The following is a 21,870-nucleotide window of genomic DNA, read 5'->3' on the forward strand; positions in this document are numbered from 1 at the left end:
ATCAATTTTTGATTCCACATATCGATATGATACAGTCAAAACTATACAATAAATTGCGTTAAAGATATATCATTGATTAGGAGTGGGACAATATATCAGCCAGCCTCTATTTGTGAAGTTAATAGCCTGATCTATGTCTGCTACACTCTGCTGTCAGCACTGTGCCTTTGAGAGGGAACATGATAAACTGAGCAGTTCACTGTTTGAATTGGCATTCCAGCATCTCTGCGAGTAATCTTTAAGTGGTCTCAGAGATGGATGAGGTACACTGAGGCTTTACGCTGCTCTGCATCTGACCACTTTTATAGCACATCACACTCCCCTACAGTGAGTGTTTTCCCATCCATGTTCAAAAACTGATGCTGTCTAGGAATAACCCAAATCCAAGACACACCCTCTTGGGTCCTGGTGGGGGGATGCCTGCGGACTTGGCTCTGTATTTTACGGTATTGACTTGTTGTATTGTAAATCAGGACTGTGTGTGAATTGTGGGTGAGAAATCGCTCTGACCTGTAGGTGAACTCAATTCTCCTGGCACCTGTTCTTAATTATTTCTTCTTCTCTCATTCGGGCACTTAGCAGATCTTTACTGTCACACAACCCTGATGAAAACCCAGCTCAACGCCAGCTGTTAATTGTCGCTGGTCTCTGATGGTCAAGGTTGATGAAAAGCTGGTCAATCACCTAGATAACCAGCTATGGTTAGCATGGTCAAGCTTGGGCATGCTGGTTGTCTGGTTTGGTCAGGCTGAGAGTGCTTGCAGACCAACTCATAGAAATACAAGCATTTAAGCTGGTAATTAGACTGAGCTTTCTTTTGGTGGAGAAAAGCCTAGTATCTCCATTTTCTCCAGGTCAAACTGTTACTTTGTCTTAAAATGAATCTGGCAGTTGTTTTTCTTACATTGTCAAAATGTGATGATTAATGATGACAATTTGAATGATATGTTTTAATATACTTTTTAAATCCAATGGTTAATATACTTTCATTAAATCCAATGAAAACTGTCATAGTAAAAACCACATGATCATATTCATAAAATCTGTGTATAAGAAAAGCCTACATTTTATCCAATCAGAACAGTATGATCAGATTGGCATATATTAAAATAAATACATGATGGGCTGCACTGTGCATAAAAAATACTATAGCACAGACAGATTGATTGATTGATTGGTTGATTGACAGCAATGTAGGTTGTAATTAGGCCTGTCGCAATAACTGCAATATCGATTTATTGTACAATAAATTAACATTACCTCTATAATTTTTGATAATCGTGATATATATGTGAACAAACATTCAAATTAACACAACAGACGATAAAAGTGAAGTATTATTTAGCCAGTCATGCTTCAGTAACTCCATGCACACAGTGTGGACTAAAGTAGGTAAAGAAATAAGTATGCAATTCCCAAAGTAATTATAGTAAATGATTAATTCAGAATTTGAATTTGAATGTAGTCTTTAAAAAGTGTTTAATTGCTTTTTTATGCTATTCTGTTATCATTATGTTGGTGGCATTTAATAGTCTTAAAATTACAAAAATATTGTGTATCGCAATAATTTCTGGGTTGATATATCGTCCACAAAAAATCCTTATCGTGACAAGCCTAGTTGTAATTGTATTCAGTTCAACAAGATGTAGATCAACCTTTCTGTAAAAAAAACACAAACATACAGTATACCACATAAGGTATCAGCAACAATAGCAATGTATTGGTACATATTGTTCTTAAAAACACAGTGGCACCCTTTAGAAGATTAGAAGTGGTTAAACATTAGCGCTTAGGTTGGATCATGTGACAATTTTGAACCATTCAGACTTCCACAGAGAGGACACTCTCAGCATACTGTATTCAACATTCAGTGACCAGTAGAGGCTCATTTGCATATAACAGCCTTCTGCATTATCAGTATATCGAAAGCCAGAAACCCAGTAATGATTTACAGAAGGGCTGTACTATAGGGATGTGTTTTAGAAATTAGAAACATGTTAGAAATAATAGATAATTGTAAGACCAGGCAAGGCAGAATCATATCATGCAGGCTAGTCTCAGCTTTAGTTATGTTAGACATGTAGGTTTTAATTGTGTTCTACATTAAAATAAAGCTTTCTTTCTCTCCAGCAGTTCAGGCTTTTGTTCTTGCAGCCAAGCAACAGACTCTTACTCTCTCTCTCACACACACTTACACACTCTGAGACACAGAGATTGAATGTGTAGAGTCATGGAGAGTGAAGATTCAGGATTCATTAGATTGATTGAAGGACTCCTCTCCTCTGTTGAGTTGCAGAGAGTGGTGTTTGTGAGGAGCACAATGCCAGCTCTGTCTGTGCTCTGTCCTCTCCGTGCTGTATCTTGGTCAGTATCTCGAACAAGGACACTCTGTTGTAGAGCAGGGGGATGTTGGGACTCCTCATGGATGCTTCTCTTTTTTATTGAATAAAAGCGTGGCCTGAGATATAAAAATATGAACAGATAGCTGAATGAGTTTATTCCTAGGCATGTGCATCTGCAGATTTTATGGTCTGATAAAATGAGCCAGATGTGTGTCTCCTTGTGTGATCTCACTTATTGACCTGCATGAAGCAGCTCAACATCTGTACTAGGGGTGTAAAAAAAAGCACAAACCCATTGTTATGCATCAGTGGCTAAAAAAAACAAAACCAAACAAAAAGAAACATGGTCAAAGGCAAAATACATATGAGCAAACATTGTTTTTGGCATCTTTTCTATCATTTTGACTTTTTTTTACATAAATCAAATATTATAAATATATTTTTGTCTTGCCTTTTACAGATAAATTCATTTAAAAATATTTTAAGATATATTTATTGAGCACTGAACATTTTTAACATCCCAGCCATATAAAATAAAAATGTCAATTTGACTTATAAATTGACACTTTTTTTTTCATACATGATTTTTATTAGTCTTTTTTTACTTTTCGCCAACACTAAAAGTGCTTTTTACTTCTTTTTTTTTTCTAACTAAATAATTTAGTGCACCCTTCATATTTATTTTGGTAGAATCATTACACACACTTATTTTTGACAGAATAAGATTCTATAGGGTTTTTTTTGGTGTTATTGCCTATAATTCACTGCATACCTTTTTTGTATTATGGCTTTTGTGTATTATAGCTACAGCTATATGTCGGTATATATTGGTCACATTCATCTTAATGGAAACAAACAGATAAATAAACACAATAGGTAATATTGAGGTCCTAAAAGTGATGAAGGTTCTATCCATATGCTGTTTGATAATTGAACAGTGTTTGATTTGCTAGCTTTGATTATTAACTTTTTGTCCCACTGTAAATGATTGACATCTTCCATTGAACTCTTTCAGGTGTTCACCACATATTCCAATGAGGACTACGACCGGCGCAATGATGACGTTGATCCCATGGCAGCATCGGCGGAGTATGAGCTGGAAAAGAGAGTGGAGAGACTGGACCTCTTCCCTGTGGAACTGGAAAAAGGTTAAACTCTACCTAAACACGTCACTTTAGCCCATGTTTTATGAGCTTTTTCTTGGTAATGAAAATGTTTTTGTACAGTTGCATAATTAATAGCTAATACTCCTAAATCTAACACTTTGCCCCATTTGCTGTAATCCAAAAATCTCCCTCATAAACCTTCTATTCTGTAAGTATTTAGGTCTGATAGTTGTTAACAAAATAAGAGATTTTGGCTTCATTTTTCTTAATTAATTTTATTCAACAACCCAGAGGTATTAGGCTACTTTAAACACTAAAATAGACCAGAAAGTAGAGCTTTTTAATTCCCTGTATTTGTTTTCATTGTTAAATGTACTGTAATAGAATACAATACAGCTCTGGAAACAAAGAGACCACTTCAGTTTCCGAATCAGTTTTTCTGATTTTGCTATTTACAGGTTTATGTTTGAGCAAAATGAATAGTGTTGTTTTATTCTATAAACTACAAACAACATTTATCCTAAATTCCAAATAAAAATATTTTCATTTAAAGAATTTATTTGCAGAAAATGAGAAATGGCTAAAATAACAAAAATGTTCAGAGCTTTCAGACCTCAAATAATGCAAAGAAAACAAGTTCACATTCATAAAGAATTTTAAGAGTTCAGAAATCAATATTATGTGGAATAACTTTGGTTTTTATTCACACTTTTTATGCATCTTGGCATGTTCTCCTCCACCAGTCTTGCACACTGCTTTTGGATAACTTTATGCCTGCACTCCTGGTGCACAAATTCAAGCAGTTCAGTTTGGTTTGATGGCTTGTGATCATCAATCTTCCTCTTGATTATAGTCAAGAGGTTTTAATTTGGTTAATTCAAAGAAACTCATAAACTCATAAAGGTAGTCTCTTATTTTTTCTAGAGATGTGAATAATAATGTACATGGTTTATTATTCATTTGATACCAATAAATGCTAAAGCATATACAGTATTTGCTTGTTGAAAATGATGCATTTTTGATTGTGATTGTTTTGGCTTTGCTATATTACATTCTTTACTAATAAAACGTAAAAGCTACTGTAGCTGTAAAGACTTGATAATCTATAATATAGATTATCCAATAAAAATGTTGTGCTGCTCTTTCAGATGGAGACGGCTTGGGGATCAGTATCATTGGAATGGGTGCTGGAGCAGACATGGGCCTGGAGAAACTGGGAATCTTCGTGAAAACAGTCACGGATGGAGGTGCTGCTCACCGGGACGGAAGGTCAGTAACGGCTTGAAAGGAAATATACAGGATTTGAATGGATTTGGCTCAAGGCAAGCCGAATTTGGATTAAATTGACTGGAAGTTCTTTGATTAAATAGCTGGGAGGCTTTTATGTAATAGGGGATTCCCAATGCCCATGCATAATCTCAAAGGCTGTAAGAGCGTATGGCTTTATTATATTATAAAATATAGTTATGAAAGATTTAGTATGTGCAGGTTAGTAACAAATAAACAGTAGTCTGATGAATGGTGCTTTGTTAGCATGGCAAGTGATTTAAACTTGCCTTGGTTTTGCATGCTATACTACATTCCCTTTCTCTGGAAACGGCATTCCAGTGAAACATTCAGATAACTGTTCTCTAGTTTAGAAAAAAATATTTGATAAATACTTTCAATTTTCCCTTTTAAGTTCGACAATTATTAGCTTAATTGGTGATTAATGGGAAATCCAGCCAAAATATGTAACACTATTAATGTCTACTTATGATTAGTAGCATTGTATCAAGTTAATATTGGTAGCAGTGGTCCATGTTAGCATTTTTTAGCGATACAAGTGGATAACAATGGATTATACCAGACTTTGTATACCCAAACACCTTAGAAACACTATGTCCACATACAGAAGTTAAACAGTCTGTGTGTACAACTGGTTTAATGAGAAACAAATAGACATTTGTACTAATGAACTGTGTAATACTGCTGGTTATTAACCCAGCTAACAATTTTTGGTTAGCAAAAATGTTTTGTATGTTACAGTTAACACTCTTGGAGCATTAAAATCTGTCTGTTGTTAGAATGTATTAATTTTACGTTTATTTATTTAGCGTTTTTAAATGTTCTGGTTATTTAGCTGCAGTGTCACTTGTGCCCATGTTTTAATTTTTAGTTTTGGGAATGTTACTTTTAACGTTTCCATAGTGTTTGTAAGTGTCTAGCTGGGAACATTATGTGAGAAACTTTCTAATGAAATTGTGATGCAAATAATTATTATATCAAGTATTATATCAGAGGTTTTTAGAACCATCCTGAAACATTATTTCTGCAACGTTACAGGCTAACCTTCCTGGAACCTGACAGAGCTCTTCAAAGACCACTTACTCTCCTAACACCCCTAACACACTAACTACTTCTAACCTCATTTCCTTCTTCCCCTTCTTCACTTCTCTATCCCTTTATTTCCCTTTGACCTCCTTTAGGCCCTATCTAAAGATGTTTTTACCTTTAACTTCTATTACTTTTGTACTTCACTATTGTAAGTCGCTTTGGACAAAAGCGTCTGCCAATGTAATGTAAACTTTCTTATAACATCCTTTGTTAGCTGGAGAAGTTCTCCCAACTTTCCAAGTAGAAAATGTGTGGATTGTGGGTGTTCCAGTTCAAATCTCCTATTTGAAACTAATAGGAACTTCTAACTTATAGGTTGGTTAATACCAACATCCGAGTTTAAACAATACACAGCATTATTAATCACACATTGCTTAGTATGGAAACTGGCAGCTGGAGCAGAAACACAGTTGATGTGGAAAATTATCAGTATGTTAAAACAAATGCAGCAGCCACAGAACTGTTTTCGAGAGTTCAAGAGGTTAAGTAGGTTTACTTACTGTTTCAGTTGTGTGTTTACTTCTACACTCAAACTTGACCAAGAACCTGTTTCCAACCTCTGTACAGCAGCATATGGCTAAACATACTTCACCAGGTAAAAGAATAAATGATTAAAAATAGAAAACAATCACATACAACAGACACTTTCTCGTTGTTATTGTACCCTCATGTTCAGACAAGCACTGGCGATGTTTGTGCCAGTGTAAACGAAGGTGCTGAATAAATTCAGATATAATTATGTAATTAAAATGTTAAGAATAATAATAAGCAGAGCTGTATTGTTGATGTTGTGAAGCATGTTGGCTTAGTTGGCTTAGTAAAGCTGAGATTAGTTTGTAGCAGAAGCTTAACTGACTTTAAGAGACCTATAGAACAGAGTTCACACACAGTGCGCTATGGGGTCACGTAGAGGTGATGCTCTTTCACTTTAATAATGGGACGTCAGCGGATGCAGGGGTCTATTTATGGCTCTATCACTTTATATTAAACCATGGTCACAGTACACATTTTGGCTTGTGAAATGGGTGTGAGGGCTGGACCAGCGGTGTTTTTAGATATGCTACTCAGTTTTAAAGATGTCACATAGAAACAGCTAGAGCCTGTTTTGTATGTGCTCTCTTTTTAAAAATACAATAAATCACTTAGAGATGCAGATGCAAGCTGCATATGAAACTGTTTTTCTACCCCCATTACCTGCATTAGCCAATAAAAAAATAGATAAAAAAATTAGTGAATCTGGAAAAGCATAGTAATACAGCATATTTACCTGATACACCACATTTTCAGACAACTACACCCATCTTTGTAAATATATTCATAAACTCAATTGCTATTTTAATGGTGCAGGGTGTAAGATAGAGTCTTTAAGTTTACATCATGAGGCTGAAACTGACAACACAGCACATCCTATTAGGGAGCAAAAATATAATATACACAAATATACTGAATTTTAATGCATCCCAAAGCGATTTATTTAACAGCAATTGTACCTGGACTCATGGCTGGTAGGGGTGGGCAATATAGCCCTTTAAATAATATTTTGCGATACGACAAAACATTAAAAACATTGAGAAAATAGATATAATCTGTCTCTAGTAGATATATAATGGGAAACAGCAAAAAAGTAGTTCCCTGGCACGATATTATATAATATAATTTACGATATTCAAAAATGTTGACAATGATATTGCATACTATATAGCACACCCCATGTGGCTGTTAATTGAGTGAAATATAAATGATGCATCTTCTCTGTAATCCTTTGTTTCCATGTCATGAACCCCTATTACTCTCACCTGAAACCAATGCAAGTATTTGAATAAAAGTTAAAATTGAGTTTTTTTGTATGATGCAAACCTATTTCCACACCCTGACTTTTTTTTAAACATACCTGTACAACTATTCTAATCTTATAGGCTTGTGGTTTTGGCATGGCTAATATTTACTAATAAAATAATTATAAATAAAATAAACAAAACAAGTTGGCCTAGCTTACACAGCACAAACAGTCTATTTTTACACTTTGTGCCTTTGGTGTTTAAACAGCAGAAACGCTTGTGAATATATCTATGCTGATGGGCGTGATGGTCAGGAAGTGAGGTGTATTTAGATAAATGTATGGTATGGTGTATTGCTATCTTGGCTATGAAAAACACAGTTGCGCCACTGACTAATCTGAACCCTGACAACAGTCAACAGTCAAGCTGCACAAGGAGTACTTTTCCCCTTGTTGCGAAAGCAAAAAGACACACAGACACACCCTGTATCAACCTGAACGGTGCATGGTTGATGGCTCACTTATAGATCGCTACAGTTGGGCTCATTAAAGCAAAACGTTTCGGGTTTGTTCAACATAGTTTCAGTATAGAGTACCAGCTCTCTAGAAGCATGGGTTGATTTAACCTCTTTAAAAAACATATACATACATATGTGATACTTCTCCTGATCTCTTGTGCTAAATTAACTCTCTAGTGGTGGTCTCTTTCTGTCAGTTAGTTTCGTGAGTGTCCAGACAGGCTGTCGGAACTGTCATTACCGAGCAGGGGAGGGGTTATGCTAGGAGTAAACTGCAGACGAAGCTCTTTAATAGAGATATTTTATGATGTAGAGGAGGATGACAGAGGCTGTTCATCAGTTTAATAGTCAGGAATTATTACAGGAAGCATTAAGTTAAGCTGACATTCCCCTGAATGAAGGTTCAATTTTAAAATGTTGTACTTCTTTTATTCTTATTGCTTATGTATTGCATTCCTTTTGCTTTATAAAATGGTCACTTGCTATTATGTATGTGTATATAAGGTTAATGCATTAATGGCACAGGTTGTAATTAGCTGTTGTGAATATAATTAATTTAATGTTCTTAAGTTAGCAGCATTCATTTATGTAAAGTAAAATTTGTGTATAATGTAAATAATATGTGATGATGATGATAACATTTAAATAGCAGATCCTTTTTTTCTATGTCGTTTGATCTATTTTATTTTTTTGTTCCCTTCTTTTCTAATGCAGGATTCAAGTGAATGACCTGATAGTTGAGGTGGACGGCACCAGTCTGGTTGGCGTGACTCAGAATTTTGCAGCGTCTGTCCTGAGGAACACCACTGGCACTGTCAAGTAAGCCAATGCTTAAAAGGAGTGACTCTGCATTGTTTCCGCTGGCAAGGCTGCATAACTGCTCATAATAACTGCATTATGTCATTTTAACATTATGTGACATCTAATTTCAAACCCAGTGGCTGCTACAGTATATCATCTGTACAGACCATGATATAGGACTGGTCTGTATCACATAAATCTGCTTTGAAGTATGTTATGTTGAATATTTATGTATTTAAAGCAGATGCAGCTCCATTCCATTGCTGTCACATGGATGCTTTCTAATTTGGTTGAATTAAGTAAATTTTAGAGTCTCAGAAGCCAGACCTGCAGACGTCTCTGCAGTTTTAAGCTTTTGAAGAGTGTACTGAAGCACTGAGGGTAAAGAGATGGTTGCTTTTAAGAAAATGACTGGTCACCACAATGACTGATAATAGGGACACATATTCTGGAGAAATGCTAGTATTGCCTTTCATTTTCTATATTATTGTAATTGTCATACGTCTCACAATATTTAGAAAACAGAAATACATTGATGAATCACTTTGACTAAACAAAAACAAAAAGTTTATCATAATATATCCAAACTTGAGACACATGGGGCAGAAGCTCCCCCAGAACTTGTGTTCTAAAGGGCTTTTAAAACAGTAGGAATGTTCAGAGGGCTTGTTTGCTCATGTTTAGCATCAGTATTAGTATCTATTTTGCATCTGTAACTGAGAAACAGTTCATGACTTATTAGACAGAAGCTACTGAAAAAAAAAAGCTCCCCTTCTGAGTTTTTCAGCTAGCTCTGGTTTGTATTAAAATGTGCTAAGGTGCAGTGTTAATCAGTTTAAAGGTGTCATTTCACTAGAAACCATTTAGTATTTTTTCTTTGCAAAGTACAATAGGTTAATCTGAGTTGCAGATGCATGCTGCACATGAAACTGTTCTTCTATCGCCATTGCCTGCATTAGCCAATAAACGAAAATAGACAGAAAAACAAGTGAATCAGGAAAAGCCCCCAGACCGGCATCATCTTGTAAATTAGGATTCATGGCCACGCCCACTTTGGCTTGCAACAGCCCACTGCAGAGACATGGAGGGAGCGTCGCAGTGCTGTTAGCCAATCAGAGGCGAGACATTTGTATGTCATGACTATTCGAGTAAGAGCTGACAATATTAATGACAAATAAACATGAAAAATTACCTTTTAAAAGGTTTTAGAATTCAACTGATTGGAAATGGCATTAATCTAGTCCCTAGGCTAGTCAGTATTTTCAAGGTAGGCTGTAATTCTTGGCTGTTCATTCATGAAAGACTGTTCCAAAGTGAAACACTCTTCAATAATTTACAGCCTATAAATGCTTTTAACCTGTTCATGCAGTGAACATATACGTACACACTAGTGAGAACGCACACAATAGTAGTGGCCATTGCTGCAGCACCCAGGGAATAGAGAGGGTAATGGGCCTTGCTTAAGGACCCAACAACGGCAGCTCAAACCTGGGTATCAAACCCACAACCCTGTCATCAATACAATAGTGTTTTAAAATGTTCCAGTCATGTGACCAATAGGCTACTAGGAACCCAGCTTTTGTTAAAAAAAAAAAAAAAAAACTGCCAGGGGACTAAAGCGCTGCCACTATGATCAGAAGATCGCTGGTTCGAATCCTGTTCATGCAGCTTGCCATCAGCTACCGGAGCCCTGAGAGAGCGCAATTGGCCTTGGTCTCTTCCCTGCCCTCATCACTCCTAGGGTGATGTGGATCAGTACAAGGCTGCGTCTGTGAGCTGATGTATCGGAACTGAGTTGCTGCGCTTTCCTCCGAGTGTGCTGTGATGCTACTCGGCAATGCAGCAGTTCAAAAAGAGGCGGAGTCTGACTTCACATGTATCGGAGGAAGCATGTGCTAGTCTTCGCCCTCCTGGTGTTGGGGCATCACTAGTGATAGGTGGACTCCTAATGACTGGGCTGGGTAATTGGCCATGTAAATTGGGGAGAAAATAGGATAAAAATTAAAAATAAACTTCTAAAAAAAAATAAATAAGTAAAATCAACTCAAATCGAAATACAATTGGAAAAAAAAGCTTTTGCATGACACAAATGTTTGTAGTAAAGATGTCAAGCAGTAGACAGCCTTTTTTATTACAACCCAACAACTGTTAAACCCAGCACAGGCTTAAATTAACTCCTATGAAACTGTCCAGTTCGCACCCCCCCCCCCCCCCCCCCCCCAGCAGACCATTATTCAACCCAAATCTATGTCCTTGAGCTAGTTTATGGACAAGAACAAAGCAGCAGGGGTGCTATATAAGAGTGAGAATCTGCCTCTTTCACACTGTGTCTTCTCGCAAAGAAACCTGTTAAGACTTTTGTCGTCTGTCGGATTGTTCTCGGATTGTAGTGGCAGTTCAGTGATACTGAGAGCTGTGTAAGATATTATGTAACCGTTTGTCTCGCAGCAGATTATGCTGTGGAGTAATCTTTAAGTAGATTAACTTGCAGTATGAGCAGAGAAGGAGCTTTGATTAGTCTGCTGTTGTGTTTAGAGAACAGTCAGGCTTGAAGTGTGTCAATCACTCGCAAAAGGTTACGGAGCTGTCTCAAGTTACAGACACACTTCAGTGAGCTTTTCCTACTTATGAATATTCATTAGATAAACTGAGAGTCTGTTGTGGACAGGTTGGGGATATGATTGATGGAAAGGCCCTGAATATATTCTACAATTAGGAGAAAGGTTGCTAGACAGACTTTTTGAATGACATATTTATATACAGCTCAGACTACTTTAGTTTCTGAATCAGTTTCTCTGATTTTGCTATTTATAGGATTTATTCTATAAACTACAGACAACATTTTTCACAAATTAAAAACAAAAATATTGTCATTTAGAGCATTTATTTGCAGAAAATGAGAAATGGCTGAAATAACAAAAAAGATGCAGAGCTTTCAGACCTCAAATAATGCAAAGAAAACAAGTTTATATTCATAAAGTTTTAATATTTCAGAAATCAATATTTGGTGGAATAACCCTGGTGTTTAATCACATCACATCTTGACATGTATGTTCTCCTCCACCAGTCTTACACACTGCTTTTGGATAACTTTTTTGCCACTCTTTGCTACGCTTGTGATCATCCATCTTCCTCTTGATTATATTCCAGAGGTTTTCAATTTGGTAAAATCAAAGAAACTCATAATTTTTAATATATATATAAAATCAAAGACACACATTATTTTTAATATATATATATATATATATATATATATATATATATATATATATATATATATATATATATATATATATATATATATATATATCAGCACCTCTAGAACTCCTTTAAGACATCTGGAAAACCATAAAACTCCCTCAGAGATGGATGAGGAAGAAACCTTGAGAGGAATCAAGCCTCTCATGTCCCTGGTATTGTCTTTTAAACTATAAATGTACTATCCTCTGATCAGACAACTTATAAATAAATGTTAAAAAGTTGTTATACATCCACATAGAGTAGGTCTAATATATTATCTGATCAATTAAAATTATTTATTAATTACTAAGATAATAAAAATTTTCTTGACATACTTTCTCACCAAAAAAAGAAAAAGAATCACTACCAGTCCTACCAGTCTGGTCAATTGACGTCTCCTTCTGTGCTTTCCTTCCATCAGCGTTCTTAACACTGGTCCAAGCAGACATCCCCCCCCCCTTCATAGGGTAATGTGTTGCTTAGCAACATGGCAGGCAGAGTGGCGCCCTGCCGTCCTTCACACCCGGCGACAGCACGGCCAATAACTCCCATGAACCCCTGGCCATAGGTGACATATGGCCCTGCTGGAGTTCAGATTCATCACCACTGACTGTAGAAGCACCGCTCTGACTGAGATGGCCTGAGGCAGATAGCTTACAATCCCTGTCATTCACACACAATCCTTTCTCAGTGTTGATATGAATGTCCGTGCCAAACTTCTCAAACCATCTCCATCAGCAAATGTATGACTGAGCTGTTGGCTCCCCAACAGGAGGAGGATGGGTTCTCCTTGTGAGCCTTGGTTCATCCCAAGGTTTCCTCCTCTTAATGTTGTGCTGCTTGAAATGTGCAACAGGCATGTTTACTAATTATCGTAATTAATCATGGGTGTGTTTTGGGCGTAATGTAAAAAACAAATCAGCGTGTCATTCTTGACAATCGCATTAAGAGCTGGGTGCACTCTGACTTTGGTGGATTGCTATTTTAATGGCGCAACACTTTTGCTCTTCTCCAAAGAAAAAAAACTGACCTGCTCGTTGATGCTGTAAAGGTTATTTTTATTTTGTCTGTTACCTGTTTATTGCTGAAGTAAGTGTTGGGTTTGTGCACTCTTTAACATCCTTGTGTGTGTGTAACAAGTAGAGGTGTGCACGTGTTGAGTTTGCACTGTGCACCTGCTTTGCCAAGATAGCAATGAACGTCTCTGACTGTTGACTGTTGTCAGGGTTCTAATCAGTCAGTAGAGCAACTGTGTTTTCCGTTGCCAATGTAGAAATACGCCAGAAATTTACCTAAACACATCTCACTTCCAGACCACCACACCCAGCAGTGTAGATTTATTCCTAAATACTGTCATCATTTTAACACAGCAGGCACAAGGCATGAAAATAGACTGTTGGAAGCAATGAGCATCGCAACACTTCTTGCGCAGGGTATAAAATAGGGCCCGCAGACCTGGATCTCTGTAAAGCTGATTTGTTGTAAAAAGTGCTGAATACATTTAAATTGGACTAAATTATACTGCACTGTATTAATCACTTAATGATATGAATAGATACAAAAATACAAAGGTGATTTTAAGGGTTGTCCTAAAATGACTGTAAACTATTAGATTCATTTAAAAAAATAATGGTTTTGAAATAATAAGGAATTGTAGAAAAACGCTAAAAACAATGAGGGTTTTTTTTTTTTACTTAGAAAAGCATTTTTTTACTCCAATTGAAAAAGTATAAGTTGAACATCACAAGAGATTTTGTTCCACTAGATCCAGAAATAAAACTATAACAAGAACAATACCCAGAACATGGATACAGTACTTTCAGTTTATACTTCGTATAAACCAAAAATAACATTGAACACATAAAACATACAAAGTAATCTACAAATTACAAGAACACACACAGTGTCAGTGATATGAAGCACCAAAAGCTATTTGACTGCTTATAGCACCCCCTTGTGGAGATTCTCCTTCATGCCAAACATGAGAAAGCTAAGTAAAGTAAGTAAGTAAATGAATTAGTTCAAAACACAAAATTTACATTTGGTTTTATATAGTACTGTACATTTCAATAATGTCATGTTTTTCCACATTTAGGCAGAATTAAAATGTTGCAACTGTCTTTTACATTATGATGATTAGACTTCATGATGAATGGCCTTCTTTTATACTTCTTGCTTTAAAAATGTTCACATTGTAGAAATGCTACTTATTATTTGCATTGTGCACTATAAAATGTGTCCAGATTCCCAATTATATGTACATAATATGTACAATTTAATGTGCATTGTATATATATTGGGAACACCTTAAAATGTGTGTGTGGCCAATGACCACAGAAGACCACAGAATGGCGTAATGCTGTAAACTGCTTTCCACTGTGGTTATTTTGCTGAGCTGATCAGTTCTTGGTTGTGTGTGTGTGTGTGTGTGTTTGTGTGCGATGCAGGTTTATCATTGGCCGGGAAAAGCCAGGTGAGCAGAGTGAGGTGGCGCAGCTGATCCAGCAGACGTTGGAGCAGGAGCGCTGGCAAAGGGAAATGATGGAGCAGCGCTATAATCAGTACATGGAGGAGGACGAAGAGGTCAGCTCACCAACTCGGCACGCTTACACAAACACTTCACACACAGCCGAGACCCTTTTCACACACAAACTAAACAAGAACATTAGCAAGACACTGAGACATGGTTCTAAGACCTTATTCTGTTCATCCTGAACACAGTGAGGAGGGGAAGAATGTGTGTCCTTTATAAATGATGCTGATTTTTTTCTATAGCTAAAATTCTGATTAAATCATAAATATTTACTGTTGTTTACCCTTAAAAACACACAATACATAATGACACATGGAGTGATGGCCAAGGAATTGTGCTTCTTCAGTTTTGCACACCCTGTAATGACATACAGTTATTTATAAACATGGACAAAAGGATGGACAGAATCCAGGCCTCCAGATGGCTGCTGCTGCTGCAGTTTTCAGTTGTACACTATAAACATAGTATGTACACTTGATCCTTTGCTCACTCTACCTCTGAATCAGTTTTATCTAAATAAGCTGCTCCTCAACCGTTTAGATTGTTATGTAGTGCAGTAACAGATTTCACTGTCTGAAGTCTCATCTTGAGAATGAGTATATTTCAGTGCACTTAATAATCTAAGTATAATCAGATTTCTGCAGTTATCTGATCCTTTAAATAGTCATGTAACCAGCATATTCAGATTTTATTTCTGTATCCTTAGAAAAAGCACTAGAAATCTGTATGTGCAACTTTTTTTTAATATAATTTTATTTCTATTTCTTTGCCCCACTTTCTCCCCAATTTACACAGCCAGTTACCCAACTCATTCATTAGGACTCCACCTATTACTAATGATGCCCCAACACCAATAGGGTGAAGACTAGCACATGCCTCCTGCGATACATGCAAAGAGCCACCGCCTTTTTTTTTTTAACTGCTGCTGATGCAGCATTACCGAGTAGCATCACAGTGTGCTTGGAGGAAAGCGCAGCGACTCGGTTCCGATACATCAGCTTACAGATGGCTTGTGCTGATTGACATCACCCTTTGGATTGATGTGGGGAGAGAGCGCTATCTACCCACCAAGAGAGGGCAAGGCCAATGGTGCTGTCTCAGGGCTCTGGTAGCTGATGGCAAGCTGCATAAACAGGATTCGAGTCAGCGATCTCCTGATAATAGTCACAGCACTTAGCCCGCTGGACCACTCGGAGCCCCCTGTACTCACTACTTTTGATACACTGATTTATTGCCATTTATTTTCCCTGTGACTCCCCAAAGCAGTAAGCAGGGGGGTGGTGTCAAATCTGTGTTAAATAACTTAACATCTTCATACAGTTTAAGCCAGTGTGTGAGGATTTAACCATAAAAACAGTTTAATTTTATCTCAGTAATCAGATTTCACTAGCACATCCTAGCACTTACTCTGATTTCTTTCAGTTTTATAACCAGGCTGAGTCTGGCTGTTGACATTTGCATCATACTGTCTATTCTATGCTTCATATGCCAGGTTCAGAATAACCTACAGACATGATACACATATCATAACAACCAGTGCCAGTGCCATCTGTGAATGTCTGTATCTGTAGAGTAATGCAGCCAGTGTATGAGGATTTAACCATGCAGTTTGCACAATGCTGGACTGGACTGATGAAAAGTAAGATTGTGTGTACCATAAACTTAATTTCAGTGAATAACTTAATAAACAATAAGTGTCTTTGTTGATGTAGGAGATGTGGACTACAATTAGAGTCCAAAATATATTTAAATACTATTTTCACCAACCAATCACTTTAGGGTAATTAGCACCCAGCATGGGCAGTTTGCTTAACTTGCACACAGACTAATCACTTTCCTGGGGGGTGAATTTGCCCTAGTTTTTGCAAAGTGACAGGTGTGAATTATTGGTCCTGTACATGCAGTATTCACACCTTCGTCCGTCACGGTACCCCGTCCAGCCCAGCCTCCTCCTTCTCCTCCATTAGACCTGACAGCTTTTGGGTGTGAAGGGGAAGTGGTAAATAATTCAGTGGTGGTGGATCAGATGTGATCAGGTTGTGTATGACGTGGGCGTAAGAAAACAAGCACAGACTCTTCAGAAAGACAAATACAGGAGCGCAACATTATTGTCTTGGCAGTTATATACGAATATATTCATAAAGTGGAACAAAATAACTCTCCTCCAAGGCTTCAATGAAACAACAGAGCCAGCGCCAGTGTTTAATGTATCAACATAGCACACACAGCATATACTGAGTAGTGAGAAATACAGGAAAACAGTGACTACACAGCAGGGCTAAAATAAACTCCCAACAACAAATACAGTACAGTAACTGCACAAGACAGAAAAAGCTATAAATGAGTAAATAATGTAATAAATTACAACAGTATTAAACCCAATGTAGGTTGTAGCATGCTAATGCTGTTGATGTTAGGCAAATTATGTTAATCTCCATTTTTACTGTTTTTAATATGACTCCTTCTTTAGATTTAGGCTAAATTAAATGACGAATGCAGGCCTATGTGTTAGGGGTGGGTGACATGGCCCTAAAGGAATATCACAATTATTCAGTGTAATAATTTTGCGATGACAGTATTCTTTGTTGCGACATGACAAAACACTGTTTTTTTTTTTCTTAATTAATTTCTAAAACATACTAATGCATACTAATATTATTAAAGTTTTATTTAGTAATTTTTTTATGTATTTTTTAAATTTTATTCAGTAAAAACTGAACAAATCTACAAACATTGGTCTGTTCTATTAATATACTTCCCTGATTTAGTTTGAAACAAAAGTGTGACAATATTAAAAGAATGTAATTCATCAATTTTTACTGTTTATATATATATATACATATATAATTTTAAAGTAATATATACAATTGATGAATTACATTCTTTATATATATATATATATATATATATATATATATATATATATATATATATATATATATTAAATTAAAAGTTAAACAATTTCTGCCTAAAGTAAGGTAAAGTAAAATAGAATGAGGACAATATTCAAACATCGCTAATGCTACTTTCTTCATCAACTTCTATTTAATGCTGTAAGATTAGCTTCAGTAAGTGCTGGTTATTTTAGGTTTTATGCAAATAGACCAGGTGGCTCTCTGCAAGGGGACAAACACTTCGCATCAGATCCATCCTAGGCATTTAGCGCAGCTTAGCTTTCGCCTAGTATTTCGCTGCTGTCATTAGAAATGTCTGAACGGCACACAGAAGCAGCGGCAGCAGGCCTGCAGGGCTGTGTTGGTCCTCCTGTGTGTGACGCAGTGCTGTGACTCAGAGAGGAAAGCCATTGTGCCTCAGCAGGAGTCTAGCAGCTCCTGTCTCTGTTTGGAGAGGAAATCCATTGTTTAAAGCCTCAGGAATCACCGCAGGTGGGACTACAGGAACACAGGTCAACACTAACACTTCTTTAGGTCTGGGTCCACACCCTCAGAAATGTAGAGATCCTCCTGCCATTCACAGAACAAACAAACATGGCACAGTTTCTTACAATGGCTTTGTAGGATGTAATCAATCAATGGTGCATTGGTAGAACTGCAGGTTCAGATTCAGTCAGTATATCAAGGTATTTAATAAATTAATATCTGTTCACTGAGTGGACAGATACCCATTACTTTTTTGTAAATCTGTGTATCATCAAGAATCTTGAGTTTTAAATTGTAAAATCACTTCATTGGCTAATTGAGTGCAATTTACAATTGGTACAAACAGTTTTTTCTAATTTCCAACACTACGTGGATGCAGCATTATGTTAGCTTTAAAGCTTAATTGAAAAGTTAAAGTAGGTTTAAATCCTTGGACACCACTGACTGCATTTGGGATTAGCGGGAACATTGTGTCTATGTTTTTTAATTAATTGTATTTTATGGACTATAAGGCGCACCCTATTAAAAGGCGCACCATCAATGAGCATCTACCGTCAGGTCTATATTCATACATAAGGCGTTCCGGACTGTAAGGTGCATTTTAAGCAACACTAGTAAGGAACAAGGGTGTCGCCATGCTTCCCTTCTAATTCATCAAAGTCAAACAAGCACCGAAAATGAATCTACACAGATTTTTCTCCTGAAAACTGTTTCTTTGGTTAAGCAAATCTTAAGTCACGGTTAGCAGCAGCCCTAACCATGTTTAGTAGCAGCAATTAGCAGCACTTTTACCTTTGGTTCATGGCATAGCTACAAAATGCAGGTTATTGCTGCTCAGAATCATGTATTTTTCTACAGTTTTTGGTACACAAAGTACATAATTAATATCATGATGTGTTGGATCACTAACTTCTGTTGAAAATTCCAAGTACTATTTTTTTAATCACAGTATATATCACAAAACAACAAAATATTGCAGTAAATAAAGATATATAGTTATAAAAACTAGGTCACATACAGGCCTTATAAGAATGTATGTGCTTAGAATTGTATTTAGGTTCACTGCTGAGTTCAGAGCTCTTACTAAATCAAGAAATAGATACAGGTCACCTGTATTATCTGCATTAGATAATATGCTGCAGGTGTAAATACCAATCAAAATGGTGGGTGACCATTTGTTTTATTAACATATTTTGTACAGTCTGTTCAGAATGGGCTCATTTCATCCACGAGATACTCTGCCATCTTGTGGCCATTCTTGGAACTGTCACATATTAAGAGTATCCACTAAATTTAGGCCTTTAATCCAGTTTTCAGTTCTGAATTTAGGAAATGAAGGGAACGGTTGGTGTAATTGACTGGCCATGTAGTGTTGCACATACTAAGGACTGCAAAGTCCAGGAACAGAAAATTTAAAGAATCAGAGTCTAATTTGTACTATATGAAATGGGCCAGAACCTTGTGTGATTTTTGTTTCAATTAGTAAAGTGGTTCAGACCTGTGTGTTAAATCCAACAACAATAAAAGCAGATGACACTTCTGTAGATCAAGTCCACAAAGACTTGTAAAAGAAAAAAATGGCTTTCCGCTAATCTTTGGCAGAAGAACTGTGCATTATGAAATGAAATTACTGCTGGATTGGCAAAAGCTTGGCATAAATTAGCACGGTTGTCTGGAACGCAGCCCTGTTCCCACTCACTGCTGATTGCCATCATTATTGTGGAGAATAGGAGTCAGAAGTTGCAGGGAAAGTGTTGAAGAGATGGAGAATTACCCAGCCAAACGGGGGACTCTCAGATTTCACAATTACACAGAGAACTGGCACCATCCCTCTCTCTCTTTCACTCACTCACTCTCTCTTTTTCTCTCTCTCTGTTGTTTCAGACGGGCGAGTATGCCACAGATGAAGATGAAGAGATGAGCCCCATGTTCCCGAATGCTATAGAGGTGTTTGATCTGGCTGAGAACGAGGACATGCTCTCGCCTGTGGAGATGGACCCAGAGAAACTCGCCCACAAGTTCAAAGAGGTCAGTGCTGCTGTGTAGGACAGCATCCTGCTCAGACCAGCCCACTCCAACAGCACTGTAGCCTCTTCTGGTCACTCTGGATTCATACTGCCTTTAATTATGTCACCCATAAGTTCACATTGTACACAGTGAAATCAAACAGATGCACAGACATTCAGATAAAGCACTCATAGAAGACTACATATTCATAGATAACATGCCACACATAAGACCACATAAGGTTTTTTAGCCTGGCTCCTATCTAGTCAGAGCAGAAGTAAATAATATTTTTAACGCAAATTAATCATGTGACAAAATTTGATAGAGCCTGGAGATGCAACAGCGGTTTTATTGAGCAATATAACACAGCAATGCTTACTGTTAAGTTTAGAAGGTGGATTGCCTTCAAATTGTGCTAAAGTTTATGGTCTCTCTTCTTCTCTCTCTATCACACTCACGTGATCATGCACACACACACAGCTGAGGGACGTTTCCTATATTCAAGCTGTTGAATGTGGAATATGGAGCTACACTAGCGTTAATTTTCTTCAACAAAACTCTCAGTTAAAGAGTCAGTAACTCAGCACAATACAATATTCTAGTTTAAAAAGCACCAAAACACCCCAGAGATATTATAATACATTAAATCTACACTGAGATATTATAATACAGTAAAATAAGGAATCTAATCTGCCAGGTGTAAATCATACTACACAATCATACTACTACTAAATTTTGTACAAAAATGTAATCATGATTTTAGCCAATATCAAAAGCTTAGTCTTAGGGTAAATCAAATTAATTATGATTAATTACAGAATTCTGTTTTTTATATCGATTGACACCAGGTTTTGTTATGAAAAGTGAAACTTGAACACTGTTGGATGTAATTTGTAGAATGAGTTGAATGCCGTTTGTAGGAGTTATAAGTTATGTCTGTTATTTATGTCTGTTTATATGTCTGTTGTGGCATCTCTCACATTCATCCCTTTATTCTTTCTCCAGCTCCAGATAAAGCATGCTGTGACCCAGGCTGAGATCAAACAGCTGAAAAGGAAGGTAAGGACACCATGAAGCTCATGGAGTTTCAGAGTTCACAAAGAGTACAGTGGATGGAAGGTGTTTTAGAAATTCCCTTCTCTCTCTCTCTCTCTCTCTCTCTCTCTCTCTCTCCCCCTCTCTCTCTGTATGTATATAGCTCTCTCATGCGGAGCAGGAGAAGCTGCGTTGGCGGATGGAGAAGGCCCAGCTGGAGCAGACGGTGAGGGAGACGAAGGAGCGCATGGAGAAGCTGGAAGGCTACTGGATGGAGGCACAGGCTTTGTGTCAGGCGGTGGATGAGCACCTGAAGGAGACGCAGGCCCAGTACCAGACACTGGAGCGCAAATACAGCAAAGCCAAACGTCTCATCAAAGAGTACCAGCAGAAGTGAGTGTGCAGGGCTTCTAAAGACATGAGGCCCAGTGATGTAACGCCTGGGTGGCCCCAGGATTTGTAGATTTGAAATGACACTGCATGTGTTTGTGTTTGTGTGTACAGAGAGATTGAGTACCTGAAGAAGGAGACAGCACAGCGGCGTGCTCAGGAGGAGTCAGAGGTCGGCCGTAAAGAGGAGACAGACAACCTGCAGGAGAAGGTATAGTGGGAAGTCAAAAATAGAAAAAAAAAAATACATTGTGGTGCACTAAAGAACCCTGTGACGTGGCCTAAGCTTTTGTCCTTAATGACGTTTTTCCTCTTACATTACTTTTACTTTTATACTTTGAGTAGTTATGAAACCAGAACTTTTA

At 37.2% G+C, this 21,870-nt stretch overlaps 1 protein-coding gene across 1 annotated transcript in view; it reads left to right on the forward strand.

Moving 5' to 3' along the window:
- ppp1r9ba (protein phosphatase 1, regulatory subunit 9Ba) overlaps nt 1–21,870 on the forward strand; it is an 81,315-nt gene that overhangs the window by 49,377 nt on the left and 10,068 nt on the right. Inside the window, exons 3-10 of the mRNA XM_022668479.2 lie at nt 3,358–3,490; nt 4,597–4,717; nt 8,834–8,938; nt 14,608–14,743; nt 19,958–20,101; nt 21,086–21,139; nt 21,279–21,508; nt 21,620–21,716. Of these exons, the coding sequence (XP_022524200.2) occupies nt 3,358–3,490; nt 4,597–4,717; nt 8,834–8,938; nt 14,608–14,743; nt 19,958–20,101; nt 21,086–21,139; nt 21,279–21,508; nt 21,620–21,716 (1,020 nt within the window). The remainder of the gene's footprint in view (nt 1–3,357; nt 3,491–4,596; nt 4,718–8,833; nt 8,939–14,607; nt 14,744–19,957; nt 20,102–21,085; nt 21,140–21,278; nt 21,509–21,619; nt 21,717–21,870) is intronic.

The sequence above is a fragment of the Astyanax mexicanus genome, chromosome 19 (assembly GCF_023375975.1).
Source record: "Astyanax mexicanus isolate ESR-SI-001 chromosome 19, AstMex3_surface, whole genome shotgun sequence".
Taxonomy (NCBI): domain Eukaryota; kingdom Metazoa; phylum Chordata; class Actinopteri; order Characiformes; family Acestrorhamphidae; genus Astyanax; species Astyanax mexicanus.